This window comes from Monodelphis domestica, chromosome 2, assembly GCF_027887165.1.
Source record: "Monodelphis domestica isolate mMonDom1 chromosome 2, mMonDom1.pri, whole genome shotgun sequence".
NCBI lineage: Eukaryota > Metazoa > Chordata > Mammalia > Didelphimorphia > Didelphidae > Monodelphis > Monodelphis domestica.
The window spans coordinates 373,189,005-373,210,358 of NC_077228.1; the positions used below are offsets into that span (position 1 = coordinate 373,189,005).

Genomic DNA, 21,354 nt, shown 5'->3' on the forward strand with positions numbered 1-21,354 from the left:
TCTTCTGCTTACTTATACTGTAAAATTGCTGCTCTCTAGCAGAGCTGTGTAAGTAAGGGTACAAGATCAAAAGAGTATAAATTGGCACCCAAGTAGACAAAGTGACTCTTGCTTTATTAATTAGCGATAGCTTTCACAAGTTAATTCACTAGATCAAGGCAGAAGGATCAAAATTCTGTAACATAAAACACCAAATTTTAACTCAGAAAAAAAAAAGCCTCTTATTCATTGCTTTTCTCAACTTTCCATTTAAACCTTTACTGTAGAATAAGCTAAATGTTTTTTCCTTTTTCTAACCCTTGGGACACAAACCGATTTCCTTTAAAAGAAACACATGCACAAAGTGATACAGTCACATGAACAATTTTACATACTCTTAATTGGGTAACTTTTAATTGACATAGATCTTTTTGAAAAGTCAGTACCCAAAATTGTATATCAGGAGGCCAATTAAAAATGCAATTGCTTCTAAAATTTGCAGGCATGTTCTGTCCTCTCATCAGAAATGCCACTGGTGTTTAAGCATTTGAAAAGGACCTTCTATGGGAGTGTTTTTTGCGGAAGCTAAATTTGACAGTGATCCTAAGCTCCAAATTAAATAATGTGAGCACCACTTTTCTTTTCATGTAGAGGGTTTTTGAGAACACTTTGGAAGTTCCTGATGTCTTAATAACTTAGGGAACCTTCAGAACACACTTGTTAGTTAATATGTTTTAAAGTTGTAGCCTGAGTTAGAAGAAAAATTAAAATCTCTTCCATATGTCTTCCCCAAGCCTTTTGTTGTTGTTTTTAGCAACCTAAAGGAAGTTATACATTTGTGCCTTGATTGCTACAAGTTTATTTTTCTAAAAACAAGGTAACTCCATAAAAAGATGATTTGGGCTTCCACAAAATTATGCTTTTTAGTAATAATCCTCAAGCCAGATTAGATTCTGTGGAATGTAGGTTTTAGATTTAAAAAATAATTTATTGCATATTTTGTCCTTAATGATGATTTAATTTTAACTATTTAGTAGAATTGCATCATTCTTTAGACTAACTTGTTTTAAAATAGTATGGACTTGGCTTCAGTGATAATTCTGATGGTTTGAAAATTGTATTACTATTTGAAATGTCCTCATAAAGGAATAGCACAAGTTATCATCAAACATCTGAACTCTCTCTTAGAATAGTTTGAAGACTTTAATGAATGACCCTTCAAAGTTTGAAGGATTTTTAACTGGACTATTACTTTTAAGCTTAATATATTAACCTTTACCTGTACAAAAAGATATCTACTACAATTCTGTGTTTTAAATCCATTTAAATTATTATAATTAAGCAGATTTTTATATTAGATTTTTTTAACATTTTCCAGAAAAGATCAGTAATGGGGCTATCTCCAAAATCTTAGCTCAAGGAAATAATTTGATCATTTGTGGTTTCTGTCTGGGAAAAAAAAAATTATTTTGTAAGATTAACTGTAGCAACCATTTCTCTGTTGTTTTTTTTTTCTTTCAGATAGAATATTTGTGTTTACAAGGTTATAAGAGGCTGGCTATGCTGGAAGTGACTGCAGTGCCTTTTGATTATTCATGGACAGTAATAGAAGGCACTTAAAAAGAACAATGAAATTGCTTATTTTTGTGATGGGCCATCTGTTGAATTGTTTTGTGCAACAATTGCACAATAGTATCTATGTCATGTCATTCTATTTTCAACAGCAGCTGATTATGTCTAGCTGGCTACTTGTCCTTATTTCTAAAGTCCCATGACCATTTGAAGTCACCTTTCTGGGAACCTTTGCTAGAAAGGTAATAGAAATGTAAAATAGCCGGTGTGTTTTTAAATTTTCATTCTTTCTTTTTTCTTTTTTCTCCCCTGTATTGCTTCTACTTAATTAGGTTTCCTAAATGTTTAGGATGATTTTTCTGTAGTTCCCACCTGTAGTTCTATAATAGAAGTTAACAGGGAATCATTTGGTAATTTGGGTAGAATTGGGCCTGCTAAAAACAGTCGACAAGTTTTAAGACTGCTGCTATACGGGTTTCCATGCTTATTAATTATCTACCCTTTACTTCATGATGATAATTAGAATCTTTCCCCAGGATTTTACTTTCTGCCTTTAGGGAAAAAGAAAAATGGAACTATTAGCAAATTTGTTAGAGCAGAAGTGAAATCAAGATCAAACAAATGTGTTGTTGTCCATAGGTCACTGACATTGCTGATGCCATGATTCTGAAGCAGCTTTTTGAAAATCTGTTCAAAAATGGGGTCGTCGTTGTGGCAACATCCAACAGGCCACCTGAAGGTAAAAACAGAAATTGTGCCAGTATTATCCAATTAGGTGGACACACTAATGAGTTTTTTGGTTTTACCTTATTCATTTTATAGTAGCAACCAGACTGGTGTTTTTGTTTGTCATTGGTTTTGTATCTGTGCTTTAGGGCTACAAATCTAGTGGGTATGTGAATTTTAAAATGTATGTTAAACCCAGGAGAATCTCTTGTTACTGAGGCACCTGCAGACCTTTTGTTGATTCTAGAGAATGTTGTCTGTGCAAATAAAAAAAAATTCAGGCTTTCTATTACTTTTAAGGGGGCATAAAGGAAACAGGTTAAAACCACATTTCTAATGATACTTAAAAAAGGATTTAGAGCTAGTTTGTTGTAGTAGCTGGTAATGCTAGATATAATTTATCTTTTCTAAAATTCTGACACTGCCTCCTACTGAACTCTTTACCAATGATACATCTGCCCTCAGACCTGTCTCCTCTTTGCCCTAAAGCTACAGCCTCTAGATTGGAGGCCTTGGCAGCTGAAGTTTCCATTCTTAGGCTGATCCCCAGTCAGAAGAATGCAGCTCTCACTGGCAAACCTCTCCCCCAATCCCAAGTCTTCTAGCTAGGATCCCCCAATATTCTCACTTCTCCTATTTTTGCTGATACTACTACCACCATAGAAGTAAGATCAAGTGGGATACAGGAAAAAAAATTGACAGGAATCAGTTTGGTGAGTGGTGAATGATGCCATTACCTAGGAAGCAACTGAGCAACTTCACCAACACTATTGTTCTGGAAGGGAGAAAGAGAGGAAGTATTAGGGAAGTTAATATGAAGTTTCATAGTCAGTGACATTCTAAAGATACAGCTTTAAAAGTAGGTTTCAGTACTCTGAAGTAATTACTACAATGAATACCCTTCTCTCATCAGGTACCTGCCTTGGTGATTGTCTTTTTCAATACTGTAATGGTAGGAGAGAAGGCACACTTCTTAAGTTCCCAGGGATCTGGACCATCCTAGACTCCTCAAATTTGGAAAAGAAAGTTGAAAAAGGAGGCAGGAAAGTAAGTAAAAGAAAGGAATAAAGATCCCTGGAAACAAGAATAACAGAAAAAACAGAACTTATGTAATTGAGTATAAATATATATTCTTAAATATATAATATATATTATATGTAAATATAAATAAATAAAAAATAAATAAAAGAAAAACTGGCATTGATTTCTTCAGTATAGGAGAGTCAAAGGATAAAATGAAAATAGAAATGGGTACTAAAACATCACTAGACATGATATAAAAATGCAAAAAGATACAATAAGTTGGATCATAAATGAGTCAAAGCAATTAACGTCAGTTTCTTATTTTTAAAACACGGAGATGGAGTGGAAGAAATGAGGTAAAATAATGAATGAAAATTCAAAGGAACATAGAAGAGAAAAAGACAGTAGAAATTGAAAATATTAAAATATATGTCATTGAAGCAAAGATTACTGAACTGACATATTTGAAAAACAAACTCATTATGTAACAACTTTAGAAGTAACTAAACTAATGGATATGCAGAATAAAGCAATAGGCTTGTCAGGCAAAAATATTTTAATTTTAGATTTAGATTAATTAGGATTACAGAGGGCAATACAAAAAATAGATTCAATGTTTGAGTAGTTAATTAGAGATAACTTCCTAGAATTGTGATTCTGGAAGTGTATAGGATGTATAAGATTTCAGAATAGAGAAATTCAAAATATAGGTTTCTGAAATTATAAAATTTCAACATTGCAAAGATAAGGAATATTTTAAGTACTTTGAAAGATAAAAGAGATTACACACCAATTTTAATGTCATCAAACTTGTCAGCAGCTTTAGAAAGATGACAAAGCTGGACAAAACATGCACAAATCTATATCCTGCAATTTGAGTATATAATTTAAAAACAAAGCAATATAAAAATGTCAGGTTTATCATTAAAATCCACAATTCAAAATACTTCTGTAAGGAATAATAGGAATTCCAGATGAACTGAATAAATCCTTAACAAAAATTAAAATTATAAAGCCTGTTGTTAACTATATTTATGACAACAAAATAAGCTATGTAAACTTTTGTAAAAGAAATAAGAATAATCAAATTAAGACAAGATAAAAAATGCAAACTATGACTTGTTCAATGACCAATTTTCTCTCTGCTTTTATTTCACTAAATGCCTTTGTTTTGATCTGATTGTGTCCTCTGGCTGACTAGAATCAAGATGTAGTAGTGTAGGCATATGAGCTATCAGTTTTTAAAGGGTGGACCTACAAGACACCTTCAAGGGTCCCCAGCCTACAAGTATAAATTAACAATGAGAGGAGGGTACACCCTAGACAGTGTTATCTTTGTAGGAAGTACTATGATACTTTTCCAATCATATATTTTCCCAGTGATATCCCTTATTTGGCCTCCTTCATATAGGTGAATATCAGAAATATGCCACAACCAACTGTACCCATCATGTATTTCTCCATTGCTCTTTGAGTGCCCCAGATGTAATGTATTACATTTATGGTTTTCTAATATCAAACTATCTTTGAATAACAGATATAAACCTTTCTCATTCACTTAAATCTCCCTTCTAATTGTCTTCTAAACCCTCTAGGCTTTTTGGTCTTATTATTCAACTGAAACTGTCCTCCCCAAAGATACCAATGTGTTCTTAATTGCCAAATCTAATGGCCTTTTTTCAATCCCAGTCCTCCTTGACCTTTCTGCAGAATTTACATTCTTGATAACCTTCTCCTGGATACTTTCTCCTCTCTAGATTTCCATAACTCTTCTCATTCCTGATTATCCTTTTTTCTGTTCCTCCCAACTCCCCTTCTCATGTCTTTTGCTGTCTCTTCATCCATATTTCCTCTAACTTTGAGTGTCTCCCAAAGCTCTATCCTAGATACCCTTTTCTTTTTTGTTCTATATTGTATCATTTAGTGATATCAGCTTCCCTTCATGTATCATTAACTCTGCCAATGATTTTCAGATCTATATGTTCAGCCTTCTTGACCTTCAGTCCTCAGTCACAGACTGTGTCTTATGCATCTTGAAGTGGATGTTCTGTAGGCATCTCAAATGCAGCATGTTCACAAGAGAGCTCATCTTTCTTTACACTCATCTTCCTTCCACACTTTGCTGTTACTATGAAAAATGCCACTGTCCTCCTGGCCTGCAACTGTAGTGTAATCCTTTACTTTTCACTCATATTAATCACACATATCCAGGCCATGATCAGATCTTATAATTTCTACCTTCATAGCATCTCTGCTCATATAGCCACTACTCTTATTTGGGTTCACATCACCTCTCACCTTGACAACTCAGGAGCCTTCTGGCTGGTCTCCTTGCCACAAGTCTCTTCGCACTCCAAATCATCCTCCACTTAGCTGCTAAGATTTTTTTTTCCTAACATGTAGGTCTGAGTAGGAGCCCTTCAAGCTCACCAACTTACTCAGTCAACCCCACTATCTCCCTGTTTTCTCCAGAGTTAAATGTAAAGTCTTCTGTTTGTAATTTATTTTGTATTTGGCTGTGCTGACCTGCTTGCTGTTTCCCTACCTGTGATATTCTCCATCTCCCATCTCTGTATTTCTACATCAGTTATCCCCTGTAGAATGCTTCAGCCTCTGTCTTTTTCTCCCAGTTTCCTTGGCTTTCTTCACGACTGAGCTCAAATCCCATGTCTTCTAGGAGGCCTTTCCATTGTCCTCAGCTGTTAATGTCTTCCCCCCTCATATATCCATCATTATATCTCAGTTCGTCTAATTATTTTCAGGTTAACTCCCTCATTAGAGTGTGGACTCCTTAAGGAGAGTGTGCGTTTTTGACTTTGAATCCCTAACACTTGGGCACTGTGCTTAGAACATGATAAGCAACTAATAAATGTTTGTTGATCAACTTGACAAATAAAGGTTGATTCAGGCAAGGGCAGCCTAGAGAGTGATCTAACTGTTGGGCATGTGTCCTGTTCTATATTTTCCATGGGATTTTAACAAAGGCAAGAGAAGCTGATGGGATTTTGGGTGAATGGGACCTGGCTAATACTAGATCCCAAAACTTGAAGGTATTTGTGTGACCTTGAGTGAGATAGAATTAACATACCTCACCAAGCTTAACTCACAGAGTGACAGTTCTCAGAACTGGAAGGGAGATCAGAGGCCTTCTAAGTAATAAGAACTCATCCTATAACATCTCTAATCAGTGATGATCCAGATTTAACTTAAAGACCTTGACTGATGAAAAAATAATTGCCTCATGAAACCATACATTCTTTGTGTGGGTAGCTCTGATTGTATGAGTTTTTAAAAAATATAATTTGCCTTTCTGTAATTTCTTACTATTATATGCTATTTTGTATTGTTACCTAATTGTTTCTTGGACAATTATGATCTCATGTTTCCAACCATATCACAGAATCTTTGAGAAAGGCATCTAGCTTTTGTCCACATTAATATTTTAATAAATGTTTAAAATAGCAGTCATAGAATTTGAAAGTTGGAAGGACCTTAGAGGATGTCTTGTCCAGTTTCCCACTTCATTCAATAATCTCTTCTGTAACATCCTTGAGAGTTGATCATCCAGCCTCAGCTTAAAAATTTCCATTGAAGAGCTCACTAACTAATGAGTCACTCCATTCATTCCATTTTGAGGCAATTTAAAATAACAACAATTTGCTTTTATATATTTATAATTACAAAGCATTTTACATATTTCATTTGATTTCCACCATTACTACCAAAAAAATCAACCAAACCAAAAAAAAAAAACAGATATTTGAAAGGCTGGTAGTATAAGCATTATGATCTCCACGTTATAGATGAGAAAATTAAGTCTCATAGAAATTTAGTGATTTTTTTCCCCAAGGTCATAAAAGCAATAACGGGAGTGTTAAGAATTAAGTTCAAGTCTTGTGCTGAATTGTTTTTCCCCTATGTCTTATCATTATGTTAGAAAGTTATCTTATCATATCTGTTAGAAAGTTCTTCCAGTAAAAAGAGCAATAACTCTGGAATTGGAGGACCTGGATCCATATCCCACCACTGATGCAACTGTAACCTTGAACAAATCACTTAGCCTTCATGGACCTCAGTTTCCTCTTTGGTAAAATGAGGAGAGATAGTTTTCCTCTGAAACCCCTTTCAGCTCTAGGTCTTTGATTCTATGATCTTCATATTGAGCTGAACTCTATCTCTTTTAAGGTCCCTTGTTCTGACATTCAAATAACCCTATCCAAAAGGAAAATATTGATAGAATTGAATTCTCTTGATATTCATAAGAATACTGAGGTGAGTATAGAGGCAATCACTGATGCACTGATTAATAAGGAAGTGGAAAACTGAATCAAAGAGTCTAAGCATGTACTTTGGGAGATTGGCCAAGAGGGTAGTGCCAACATGGCTTGAAGCTCTGGGCCAAACTGAAACTCTGCCAAGCAGTGATCATGTCCAACTGTGTCTTTGTCGGCTGTGAGACTTGTATCAACTATGGATGATGCATCTTGCTTCTTGAGCAATTTTATCACAAACAAGGAGGACCTTGGACACAGCCAATTTATTGGTATTGAAGGGAAACTAGCTAGTGATAATGCTTACAAAAAAGAATGAATATAACAGATGACTCAAGCAGCTGATAAAATGTGGTTTGCTGAGGAAGAGTGACCACAAGTAGTGGACAGAAGAAATATAGTGTGTCCTAAAAGTCTTAGTTCAGTTTTAAGCTGTTAAAGCTAAGGATTTTGGGACACCTTGTACTTTCAGGTTGCTTGCTAAATTAAGAACGACTTCTAAAGTGATTTTGTATGTAGCATTCAGAAACAATCTCTCCCTTTAAATATTCTACAAATCTAAAATGTAGTTTTGTAAAATAGCAGCAATGATGACAGATCAAAGGAATCATTAAAAAAAATGCAGTAGAGATTGTACTCACTACTTTTTAGCCTCAGTAGTGCACAGAGATAGCAATCACTAATTTTGTTATGCCTTAGAATAATATTTTCATATAAAAGACAAAAGTTTGCATGTGCATTGTTTCTTTTATCCTCTCTATATAATCACCTGCAAACTCTATTCCCTTTGTTCTTTCCTACATAGCTCAGATTTACTACCTTGTTTCTATGCCATTAAGAAATCTTTTTTTTAACTCATATGACCTTGTATCTGTATTACTATAACATCCTTCTTCCTGATCTCCCAGTTTCTCTATATTTTAAACCAGGGTCTCTTAACCTGGGGTCCATGCATTTCTTTTTGTTTTGTTCTGTAAATATTTTGATAACCATATTTCAGTGTAATAGGTTTTCTTTGTAATTGTATGTATTTTGTTTAATTTAAAAACATTATTTTGAGAAGGCATCTATAGGTTTGTAGTTCCCTTTTAGGGTAACAGATTTTCAATTATACACCAGGCTATTTATGGAGTCTGTGATACAACAAAAAGTTAAGTACCCTTACACTTATACACAGAGATCATCTTCTGTTTCTACCATTTTAGTCTGATTGCTCCATTATATTCCTCTTCTGGCTTCTCATCATCCTAGTAAGAGTAATGATCAAATTTAAATTTCAAACTATTGCCTACAAAGCTATCCAACAGTTCTATCAAACTTCTCTGTTTTTATCTCTAACTATGGTTCTCTCAAGCATATCTATAGTCAAATTTAACAATACTTCATATTTACATAGCATCTTATATTTTTCAAAATGCCCTTATATACATTTGATTCTCACAGTAACTCTTTATACTAGGTTTTGTTCTCCTTTTTATAGAAGAGGAAATCAAAGAATGGTTAAGTGATTTGACTATGCTCATGTAGCTATAAGTAGTAGCATCAGAACCTAATTCTTCTCAATTCTGGTTTAGCTTTCTTTCTACCTTTCTATGTAGCCCATTGAGTTCTTGCTACCTCCCACTCAGAACTCCTAATCCAAATCAAGCCCAATCAATCTAGAATCTTTTCAGTGTGTTGAATTTTTCTCTAGTAGTCTGGTTGCAAATTCACATACATTTTATTAGCATTGTGCCTGGCCACACATTTGACACGATGGAAATGCTTATTCCCTTTCTTCTTTCCTAATCCTTTGATTCTCATCCAGGAATTCCTATTAATTTTATGCCATGAATTTCCCAAACGCTAAAGAAGCTTTGCTTTATATGAATATAAATTGATACTGGACTGCCATCTGTACTGCATGATTATTTATTTTCTAATCATACATTTTCTTGTCCTTCAGGTATCCTTTATTCTACTTTTTCCTGCATCATCATTATTAACATACATTATATTTTCTTTGTTTTGATTCTTTGGTTCTTTTTTTTGATTCTATGATTCTCAACTATACAACATTAGGAAGCTTGTTAGTGTTTAAAAGATGAATTTTTGTTTTTGGAAGCAACTTAGGATTGTCAAAAGTACTATGCACCTTCCAGAATCAATTCTAGCCTGTCTCTTTGCCTTATTCAGTTCTAAGCCCAGCTCATTATCTACCTGTAGTGCTTGTATAAGACACATAATGAATTTCCTGTCTAATTGCATATCATAGTTTGAACATTAAGGTATTTTCATCCACTTGTTTTTTCCCATATAGATTGTTAGGCCAGTCTCTTTTGAGTGGTCATGGATCTTATCACACAATATTCTGGGATTCTGCTGATGGAGTCAGCACAGTATCATTTGCAAAAAGGAAAATCTAAAGGGATCTTTAACTGCCTGCAAGTTATTGTCCACTGCTCAAGAGACCTTCCATCAAAGCAGCGAGTGTCTTTGGTGAATTTACCTCTCTGTCATTTTCTTTGTTTAATATTGATAATCAAAGGATTATTAAACAAGGTGATCTTGAAACCTATATTACCTTAACATATTTATGGGAGAAGGGGCAGTCTATCAAGAACCAGGCCTAGAGATGGGAGGTTCTGGGTTCAAATGTGGCTTCATATGCTGCTTAGCTGTGTGATCTTGTGAAAGTCACTTAACTCCCATTGCCTAGCCCTTACCACTCTTCTGCCTTGGAACCAATACACAGTATTGATTCCAAGATGGAGGGTAAAGTAAGGTTTGTTTTTATTAAAACAATCAAATAAATAAGCACCTTTTGATTATTTCTCAAATAACAAGAATTTCAGTTCTTCTATATATACCTTGCATACCTCCTCAAGTGATATAAACAAAGCTCACATCTGACCATATTACTCCTCTTACCACGGACTGTAATTTGAGGCACAGAGTATGAAGTGACTGGAGTAGATGATTAAAGTCACTTCTATATCTATAATTAGAGATCTATGATTGACTGACCAATTTATAAACAGTATCCAAATACATTTTTTTCCAAATGATATTTATTGCTAGGTCTTTAGCTTTAACATATACATACCTTAAATTTGAAATTCTGATAAAGAGAATTTAAAATGGCCTTTTGGTGGTTCCACTCTAAGTTCTAACTTACAAGAAGGAACATTTCTTTTTTGTTTGTTTGTTTTGTTTGTTTTTTGTTTGTTTTTTTTTTTTGCATGGCACCAGGGCCTCTGCCCCACCTTTATTTTTTTTTAAATAGTATTTTATTTGATCATTTCCATGCATTATTCATTAAAGACAGATCATTTTCTTTTCCTCCCTCCCACCCCCCGTAGCCGACGCGTGATTCCACTGGGTATCACATGTGTTCTTGATTCGAACCCATTGCCATGTTGTTAGTATTTGCATTAGAGTGTTCGTTTAGAGTCTCTCCTCCGTCATGTCCCCTCAGCCATTGTAGTCAGGCAGTTGCTTTTCCTTGGTGTTTCTACTCCCTCAGTTTGTCCTCTGCTTATGGATAGTGTTTTTTTCTCCTAGATCCCTGCAGATTGTTCAGGGACATTACACTACCACTAATGGAGAAGTCCATTATGTTCGATTATACCACAGTGTATTAGTCTCTGTGTACAATGTTCTCCTGGTTCTGCTTCTCTCGCTCTGCATTACTTCCTGGAGGTCGTTCCAGTCTCCATGGAATTCCTCCACTTTATTATTCCTTTTAGCACAATAGTATTCCATCACCAACATATACCACAATTTGTTCAGCCATTCCCCAATTGAAGGGCATCCCCTCATTTTCCAATTTTTGGCCACCACAAAGAGTGCAGCTATGAATATTCTTGTACAAGTCTTTGTCCTTATTATCTCTTTGGGGTACAAACCCAGCAGTGCTATGGCTGGATCAAAGGGCAGACAGTCTTTTATCGCCCTTTGGGCATAGTTCTAAATTACCCTCCAGAATGTTTGGATCAGTTCACAACTCCACCAGCAATGAATTAGTGTCCTGACTTTGCCACATACCCTCCAGCATTCATTACTTTCCATAGCTGTCATGTTAGCCAATCACATCAAGCTAGGTGTGAGGTGATACCTCAGAGTTGTTTTGATTTGCATCTCTGATTATAAGAGATTTAGAACACTTTTTCATGTGCCTATTAATAATTTTGATTTCTTTATCTGAAAACTGCCTATTCATGTCCCTTGCCCATTTATCAGAGAATGGCTTGATTTTTTGTACAATTGATTTAGCTCTTTGTAAATTTGAGTAATTAAACCTTTGTCAGAGGTTTTTATGAAGATTATTTCCCAATTTGTTGCTTCTGTAAAGATTAAAACTTAGGGGAGACTGAGGCATCTGAGGAAGGTAGAAATTAGTTTCTCTCTGCAAGGAGTATTACATTTTATGAGGTTTATTAAAGATTAAGGATTAAAGAAAATGCAGGATAAGAAACACGTGCCTAGGCCAGAGAGGCCTAGACAAGATAATCTCACATCATGGAAGAGATGTGTCTGCTCCAAAACGGAAGTCCAAAAAGAGACCCAAAAGCCTTTGCAATCAGCTTAAATCCCTTCTCGATCTCAGCCCACTTCAGAATTCCGTGAGATTACAAAGCATTTTGGGGAAGTGGAGCAAGGGCTTGTGGGGATTGAAGTCCAGAGTTCAAGTCTATTTTTTACATCTCTCCGTTTGATCATTTGAAAAAAATAATTTTTTCCCCAAAGGATCATGAAAACATAATCAATTTAAAGATTACAATAATTTGAGGATAAGAGAAAAAAAAGAATAAAATCAATAATTGCTGAACGCATTGACAAAATGCCAGTTAGGGGGCAGTCCCCTTTGGCATAAAAGTATATATACAAATAAATGTTCAATCAACTACACCCAAAGTTCAATTTTTGTGCAGCTGGCTGGTTTGGAGGCTTCTTCATGGTGGCTTCTCCAACAGTTCAGTTTCTGGATTCAGAGAGGTAGCATCTTCTTTCCCTAAAATTCTTCTCAAAAGGAATTTAAACTTTGCAATTTAAATAATGATATTTTTACATTCCCCCCGTTAAGAGGGTGATTGAAAAAAAATTATCACTTAGGGATGCACGGCTGAGGTATGAGGTATATGAATCAATTGGTAAGAGAAATTAACAAAAACATCAGAAAAATCCAAAAGAAAAGAAAAATTTATGGATGAAAATATAGACTATCAAAGTCTTATGTGTAAAAATTCCAAGTAAAAGAAAAATAAATCTATAACAGGTCCTTGAATCAGGGCCCAATCAAAATGATCGAAGCAATGATGCATTTACCCAGTCAGTAGCCAGGACTACAGAAAGGTACCACACTATGAGAGGCAGAAAAGGGGACCAGATTATAGGAGCCAAGGTTTCCGGGATACTCGTCTGTGAGTATCTTCAGAGTGAGTGTGGACACAAGGAAAGCCTATGTCTAACAATGTTAAACACAGTAACCTCGAGTCTTCACACTAGGTTCAAGACCTTTGTATTGGCTCAATACAATCCATCAATCAATCCTGGATTGGCTTTTCTTTGGCTCTGTGCAATGACTCTTGTGTGTATATCTTGTCCTGGAATCAGATAGAATCATTAAGCAAAGCCCCATAATTTTTTTTAAATAATTAGTGACATTGTTTTTATAGTCTCTAGCTTTTTAGGGCATGCATTAGCAAATGTATCTTAAACTTATAGTACTGAAAAGTCAAAAAGTTAAAGAAAATCTTAATACTAGTGACATGTGCTTCAGATATAAAAATGAGAGAAAAAATAAAAAAACTGAAAAAGTATATTGCACATGCAAGAAAAATATAATAATAAGAGCTTTAAAAAATTAAAAAATATAGCTTATAATCATTGATACTCTGTGTCAGCTAAGAAAATATAAAATGCAAGGCTTTCTCACCAAAAATGTGATCCATTTCCTCTTCATGTCCAGCCATGCTCTACTGTGAGTATGACAAATGAATTGAACAGTAGTATATTTTTCATTTTTAAAGAATAGTAGTACAAATATGTAGTATCAATATCCCCAAAATTCTCAATAGCCCAATTAATTACAATAGCAAACAAACACACTATCATATTTCACATAAGTTGTTTTATGGCATTTTTCAAACCTATGAATTGATGGACATTTGTCACAAGTTTTTACAAATGTAGCAATCTTTCAACCTTGGTAATTAAACATATTTTTAAAACAAAGTAAAACTCATCTTGGGTTAAGAACATAATCAAGAAATCTATAAATCATTCTGGTACAAATAAAGTAGTGAGCTGAAGAGTATAAATAAAGGGGTGCTCTTTTTTTGGAGGCTTTTTAGGGGTACAAATGCCCTGAGATTAACTTCCCAACTTCCATTCACACATTTAGAAATGAGGGAAGGTTGGGGATTATAATTGTATTTCACTTCAGCTATGGGCCTTACCTCGTGGTAGAGGCAGGCAAAAATAACCAGAGATTGTTAAAAAAAATTACAAAAATCATATTTAAAACACCCTTAAAATCTTTTGAGATATTTAGCATATTAAATTTTCCAAAGGTTGTTATACAATTATAACCAATCTTGAAGTCCATCTATCCTTTATGTGATAATTTACAAAGTCAAAATAGAAAGGCTGTTTTTTTTTTCATATGGGCTTAATTACAATAATATTTGTTCAGCACAGTTATAGGGGAAAAATAATAGAATTTCAAAACTCAGTACATTCAAAATAAATTCAATCAACCTTTAGTGTAACAGAATAATATTGAATCCAGTAATATATGAACTTAAAATCACAAAGTTAAACCTTAAACAAAAATGCAATAGAATACAGAGATTTGCATAAACCATTGGAGTCTGAAATGCCTCAAAATTTATAACCTCCAGTTTTTAAAGTTCTTTGGGGTTTTTTGTTTGTTTGTTTGTTTGTTTTTAATTATCCATTTAAATGCCTATTGTCAGAAGGCAGAGTGGTAAGGGCTAGGCAATGGGGTTCTAGAAACTCTGGGCAGTTTTCTTTGATGATATCTTGTATTATAATGTCGAGATTACTATTTATGTCTGGCTTTTCTGGTAGGCCAATTATTCTCAGATTGCCTCTCATTCCTCTATTTTCCAAGTCTATCACCTTGTCAGTGAGATATTTTATGTTCTCTTCTAATTTCTTGGTCTTTTGGCTTTGCTTTATTAATTCTTGCTCTTTTGCAAGATCATTGTCTTCCAGTTGCCTGATTCTGACCTTTAAAGCCTGGTTTTCCTTTTCAGTTTGCTCAAGCTGTTTCTGTAGTTGCGTTTTTTCGTGCTTCATATTGCTGAGTTCTTTTTGCATTATTTCCCACTTTTCCTGCCAGAAGGCTTCCATCTTTTTGATCATTTCCTATTTAAATTCTTCAAGAGTTTGTGGAGAGTTTCCATTTCCTTTGGAGGGTTTTAGGGCATTTGCTTGTGTTTCCTCTTCTATCTCTTCCGTGTTTTGTATTTTTGCTCCATAAAATGTCTCCAAAGTCACCCCCTTCTTCTTGCTTTTCTTGGTGTTTGGAGGTTTTTGTACTTCTGTACTGTTTGCCATATCTATCTGAATGAGGAGGACTGGTTCTTCGTGTATCTGTCTGATGTTCTGAGGCTTTAGCCCCAGGCAAATTGTCTGTTCTCCGCAGTTACTCTGCCTTCCCAGGGAAGCCCAGGGTCTGTCCTCCCCTGCCTGCCGGTGTTTCAGGTGTTATTGCTCTCAGTTCCCTCCAGTTGCTTCTCCGCTGCCTTACTTCCACGCTCTGAGCCTGGCACAGCACTGTCCGCAAGGTACCTCAGTGCCTTTGCCGGCCCTGAGGTTTCTGTTCTTTCAGAAGACCCTGTACTCTAAGGGGGGAGGGGTCATGGCCTCCCTGAGTTCTGAGGGTTTCTGATGGGAATAAGTTCAGCTGGTTTGGTCTGGATGAGCCCTGAAGCAAAAAAACAAAACAAAAACAAAACCTCCTCTGCAGTCTGTGTTGGATGGAAGGACCCAGCCAAGGGGCTACAGGCTCCCCCCATCTCTCTCTGTTTCCCTGCTGTCTGTGTTGGGAACCCCGAGACTGGCTCAGGTTGCTTTCAAAATGTGCCCTTCAGAATAGCTGGACCTGAGGCCCTTTTGCAAGCCCTGAGGTTCCCGCTGCTGCCGCGGGCTCAGCACTCTGGGTTGGGCGGGATGAGTCCTGGGACCTTCCTTCTGCCTTCCTCTTAGATCCAAGTGATCTAGGATTCTGGCTTTTGGGGGGCATACCTTTTGATCTGAGTCCAGGAGGAGGTTTCCCCGGGTCTGTCTGGTTGTTCAATTTGAATTTCAGTGCCCTAGGAGCATTCAGTTTGTGATCAGTAAAGAAGGGTTTTCAGAGGTCTGAACTTTTGCTGCCTCTAAGCCACCATCTTGTCTGGAAGTCTCCCTCATTTCTTAGTGGTCCTTTTGCAGTGATTTTTGGGGAAGCAAGTTATTATTTGTTATCTCTGTTTTTAGAGGTATACTTTGGTATCTTTGAGCAGTATAATTGACTAGGAAATAAAGGAGGGGGAAAAGGAAGGGTACAAAGAATCTTACTCATTCTATGACTGACTGCAAAAATATTGATCCTGTTCTCTTGGCATTGGTTAGATTTTGCAAAATCCTATTTGTAAAAATCCCAAAGCTCATGCTCTCTTTGTGGTGGCAAAAAATTGGAAAATGAGGGGATATCCTTCAGTTGAGGAATGGCTGAACAAATTGTGGCATATGTTGGTGATGGAATACTATTGTGCTCAAAGGAATCATGAACTGGGGGAAATTCCATATGAACTGAAACGACCTCCAGGAATTGATGCCAAGTAAAAGGGGCAGAACCAGGAGAACACTGTACACAGAGACTGATACACTGTGGTACAATAGAATGTAATGGACTTCTCCATTAGCAGCAATGCAGTGATCTTGAACAACCTAGAGGGATGTATGAGAAAGAACACTATCCACATTCAGAGGAAAAACTGTGGGAGTAGAAACACAGAAGAAAAACAACTATTTGATTACATGGGTCGAGGGGATGATTGGAGATGTAGATTCTAAATGAACATCCTAGTGCAAACATCAACAACATGGAAATAGGTTTTAATTAAGGAATTGTGCCCTGGCTACAGGAAGAGGAGGGGGAGGGGAGGGAGGGAAAGAAAGAATATGATTCTTGTAAGCAAGGAATAATGTTCTAAATTGACTAAATAAAATTTAAAAAAATTTTGAAAAAAATTCCAAAGCTCAAAAACTCACCCTTAGAGTCTTTGAGACTTAGTAGTCCCCCCGCCCCCCCAAAAAAACCCCAAAGCTACTGTTACATTTATTTATGGACCAAATTTGATTTAACTCTTAACTTTACTAAATCAGCCTCTAGACTATAAAAGAAGTTATAGACACAGTCACTAGGTTTACATTTTTGTTCAGCATTTCACATGACCAAATACTTAATGTCAAAAATAATTTCTTAATTTACAATTAAACCCAGAGATAAAATAAAATGGCACAATTCTTTAAAGCCAAGAAAGCGCCAAACTATTAATTAGGTGAGCTATCAAACATCCTTGGAATGAGGTGAGAGGTGTTTTATCCTTTTTATAGATGCATAAATAGTGCATTATGAGATGAATTGATTTTCCCAAGGTCACATAGCCAATTAGTGGGAGAATAAGAACTATAAACAAGCAGGTATTATAGAGACTTAGAATATTCTTTCCCCGTAATGATCAATTGCAGTATTATGCCTTTAGATATAAAACATGTGACAAAGCAGAAACAACACAGGGTTTTTAATCAGTTGCCCTGGTTTCAAATCTCGACTCTACTGCTAATGACCTATGTAACCCTGACCAATTCATTTAGTCCCTCTCACTTAGGTATTCCATTCATAAAATGAAAGGATTGGCTTACATGATCTCTTAGATCCTATGAAATAATTGTAAGGAATTTCCTGAATTTCTGAAATATTTGTGTTGTAGTCTAGGATTAAAGTTCATGCTTCTGATGACTTCTTAAGATTTTTTTTTAATCTGAAGATTGAATGTTCACATATACCATTCTCTAGTGTGGTTGATGTTTTAACAAAAGAATAAAAATTTGAAGAGAATTTTTCAATGTGCCTCAACAACCACCCAAGCTACATCTTAGATAAAACCACACCTTAGATAAACTTTGTCACTGTCTTTTCTTAGAAACATTTTTAAAACCCACTTACTTAAATAATGTTGCCCATCTGCATGACCACACTAACACTCTTGGTATTCCTTGAAGTAGCTTGAGTTGTAGAAAAAGAGGTAAAGAAAATGTTCCCTAGGGAAAAAAGAAAGGGGAAAAAAGCCATTTTAAAATTCTTCTAACATCCTTCCAATAAACAGATTCAATTTATTGGAATATTATGACTCGGTCTAAGATTGAGTATGTAATTGAGTGTGTAATTATTTTGGCAAAGATTTTGGGATAACTAGTAGGCTTTGAATGATGGGAGAGACTTGAGGTACAAGATGGAAGAAGGAGCTACTGGGGTGTACTCATGATGGAGAGGAGGTAGTCCTGTAGTGCCTTAATGTGTAATGTAAATTCTAGAGAAAGACAGAGTTTAAGTAGAACAAATTAACAAAATTAACAGATTTTAACCTGGGAAACTGGGAGATAAAGAGGATGACAGGTTAGAAAAAATATCTAACAACAGTTAGATAGTCTAACAACAGGATGATCTTATTAAAGGATTCGACACAAAGGGAGAGGAAAACATATATGCTTTATAAGGCAATGTAAAATAATTATATAAAGTATATAAGAACAATCATATTCAGCTTTTTTAAAAAAGTGTCTTCCTTTACCACCATCACTCATTAACCTCTCCTCCTTTGAGACTTACTCAAATCATATATACCACCTAATCAAAATTCTTTCTCTATCAACTCCTGCCCTCACATTAGAGAACTTCAGTATATATGTTGATACTCCCTCAAATACCCTAATTTCACAGTTCTTCAACTTATTCATTTCACATGACTTACCTCTTCACTTTTCCTCTCTCTCTCTCTCTCTCTCTCTCTCTCTCTCACACACACACACACACAGTCATAATATGAATGGAAACATCAACAATAAATGCATGTTTTCCATGTCCTTGAACTCTGAAATTCTTTTATCTGATCACTCTCTGTTGTCATTTAATTCTCTTTCTGCCTTTTAACCCTAATTCATGTTCTTTGTTCATACTGTAATCTCTCTTTCCTTGACCCCTCAGTTTTTTTCACAGACTATTACTCCTACAATCATTACATTCTTCTCCCTTCCCCAGCATGACCTCTCTTGGTGAACAAATTCAATTAAACACTTTTCTTTTCTCTTGAATTACTTGTAACCTTATTTTATTACTGATCTTGCCTTGCTAAGAAGACTCCATCACTCACTGGCTTTACTTTTAAATTACTGAAGAATCTGGAGAAAAATCACAAAATTGTGCTGGCTAGAGTCACTAAAATTTTATTACATAACCTCAGTAGGTCTCTTACCATGGCAAGGCAATTCTTTTACACTTTCATAATTAACTAGATTTCCTACTCATCAAACCTTTCAATTCCTTCTCAAATCAACCATGGCTTCCTCCCCTCCCCTTTCAGCTAAAAACCTTGCTTTATATTTTACTGAAAAAAGTGTGTCCACACTCTTCTTCCCTCCTCCCTTCTCTCATCCCCACTCTCTCCTTTATCTTCAACCCTTCTTTGTCTACTTGCTGCCTCCCTACTGCCAATTATGTTTCCCCCTTCCTCAGAAAGCCCTCAAATTGATCCATCCATCCATACTACCTGTTGTCCCATCTCTCCTTCCTTGGGTGTTTAAACTCCTTGAAAAAAGGCCATCTACATGCTGTGCCATAACTTCCTCTCCCCCCTTTCCTTAACTCTCTACAGTCTGACTTCTAATTACATTATTAAACTGAAACTGCCTTCTCCAAGTTGCTCTCTTGAGAAATCTAATGACCTTTTTCTCAGTCTTCATCCTTTTCAACCTTTCTGTAGTTTTTGACATTGACAATCAACCTCTTCTCTGCGATACTTTTTCTCTTTAGGTATTCATGACACTACTCTCCCTAGATTCTCCTCCTACCTATCTGAACACTCCTCAGTCTCCTTTTCAATTTCTTCTTCCAGATCACATCCACTAATTATGGAATTTTCCCTTTATACTATTTTACTTGGTGACCTCATCAGTTCCCATGAATTCAATTATCATCTCTTTCATCTGTGATTCTTAAATCTCCTTATTCAGCCTGTACCTCTCTGCTGACCTTGTCTCAAATCTTCCACTGTCTACTATGCATCTCAAAGGGCGTGCCCCATAAACATCTTAAAGTTAGTGCCTAAAACTGAACTTACTATCTTTCCCCCCAAAACTCTCTCTGTTCTTCATTTCTGTATTACTCTTAATGGAACCACCATTTTCTCAGTCACCCAGACTCACCCTTCCCATATCCATTCTGTTGCTAAGGCCTATTGATTTTCCCTTCAAAACATCTCTCATATCCTCCGCCTCCTGCCCTCTGACCATGCCACCACCCCATGGCAGGCCATCATCATCTCATGCCTGGACTATTGAAGTAGCCCCTGATTGGTTTCCTCACTCCAGTTCATCTTCCCTTAAGCTCTTAGTGATCTTCCTAAAGCAAAGATTTGATCATGTCACTCAGTAAACTCAATAGACTCCAGTGGCTCCCTATGGCCTTCAGGATCAAATAAAAATCCTTTATTTAACATCCAAAGGCCTTCATAACCTGATCCCTTCCTACCTTTCACTCTTCTTAAATTTTACACCCTCCCCATCCCAATACTCTGACACTGGTCTCCTTGTCATTCATTTCTTATGAGTAAGAAAACATTTAAGCTTTTTCTATACTATAGTTCTCATCATTTATTTTATTAATTTTATTTTTTTAAACCCTTACCTTCCATCTTAGAATCAATACTGTGTATTGGTTCCAAGGCAGAAGAGTGGTAAGGGCTAGGCAATGGAGGTCAAGTGACTTGCCCAGGGTCACACAGCTGGGAAGTGTCTGAGATCAGATTTGAACCTAGGACCTCCTGTCTCTAGGCCTGACTCTCAATCTACTGAGCCACCCACCTGCCCCTGTTTATTTTAAATTTGAATTTAATTGAAATTAATTGGTGGTATTCTCATACTCCAAATGCTTCCCAGTTGCCTCCTATCTCTAATTCCCTTCCTATAATCTCCTAGTTTCTGGTCTTATGCTCTTCTACTTTTAGAACTTTGTTCCTCTTCTGTTACTATAGTCAATGAAAGGGAAGGAATATAAATCAATGGAGAATAAGATATGCATTAGATCCTTACTTGCTGTTATTCATACATTTACTCTTCCTTCCTCCTCCACTCCTTCCCTCCTTCCTTCCCTCCTTCTCTCCTTCCCTCCTTCCCTTCTTCCTTCCTTCCTTCCTTCCTTCCTTCCTTCCTTCCTTCCTTCCTTCCTTCCTTCCTTCCTTCCTTCCTTCCTGCCTGCCTGCCTGCCTGCCTGCCTGCCTCCCTCTCTCCTTCCCTTCGTCTCTCCCTCCCTTCCCTCCCTCAGACTGATATTTTACCTTCATCTGCTCTAGTTGTTACAAACTGATGATAGATTTCAGAGATCTCTTTTTCAGCAGGCTTTCATTTTTCATTTTTCCTTCCTCATGTTTTATTTTAAAATTATGTCTGTATACTGGTAATTTGCCCAAGGTGACAGAGCATATCTGAATGACAGAGAAATCTGATTTTCCCC

The 21,354-nt window shown here is 36.1% G+C and overlaps 1 protein-coding gene across 2 annotated transcripts in view; it reads left to right on the forward strand.

Moving 5' to 3' along the window:
* AFG1L (AFG1 like ATPase) overlaps positions 1 to 21,354 on the forward strand; it is a 240,805-nt gene that overhangs the window by 111,103 nt on the left and 108,348 nt on the right. For both annotated transcript variants that reach the window (XM_001368423.3, XM_007484405.3), the window contains exon 6: positions 2,191 to 2,290. In XM_001368423.3, the coding sequence (XP_001368460.1) occupies positions 2,191 to 2,290 (100 nt within the window). The remainder of the gene's footprint in view (positions 1 to 2,190; positions 2,291 to 21,354) is intronic.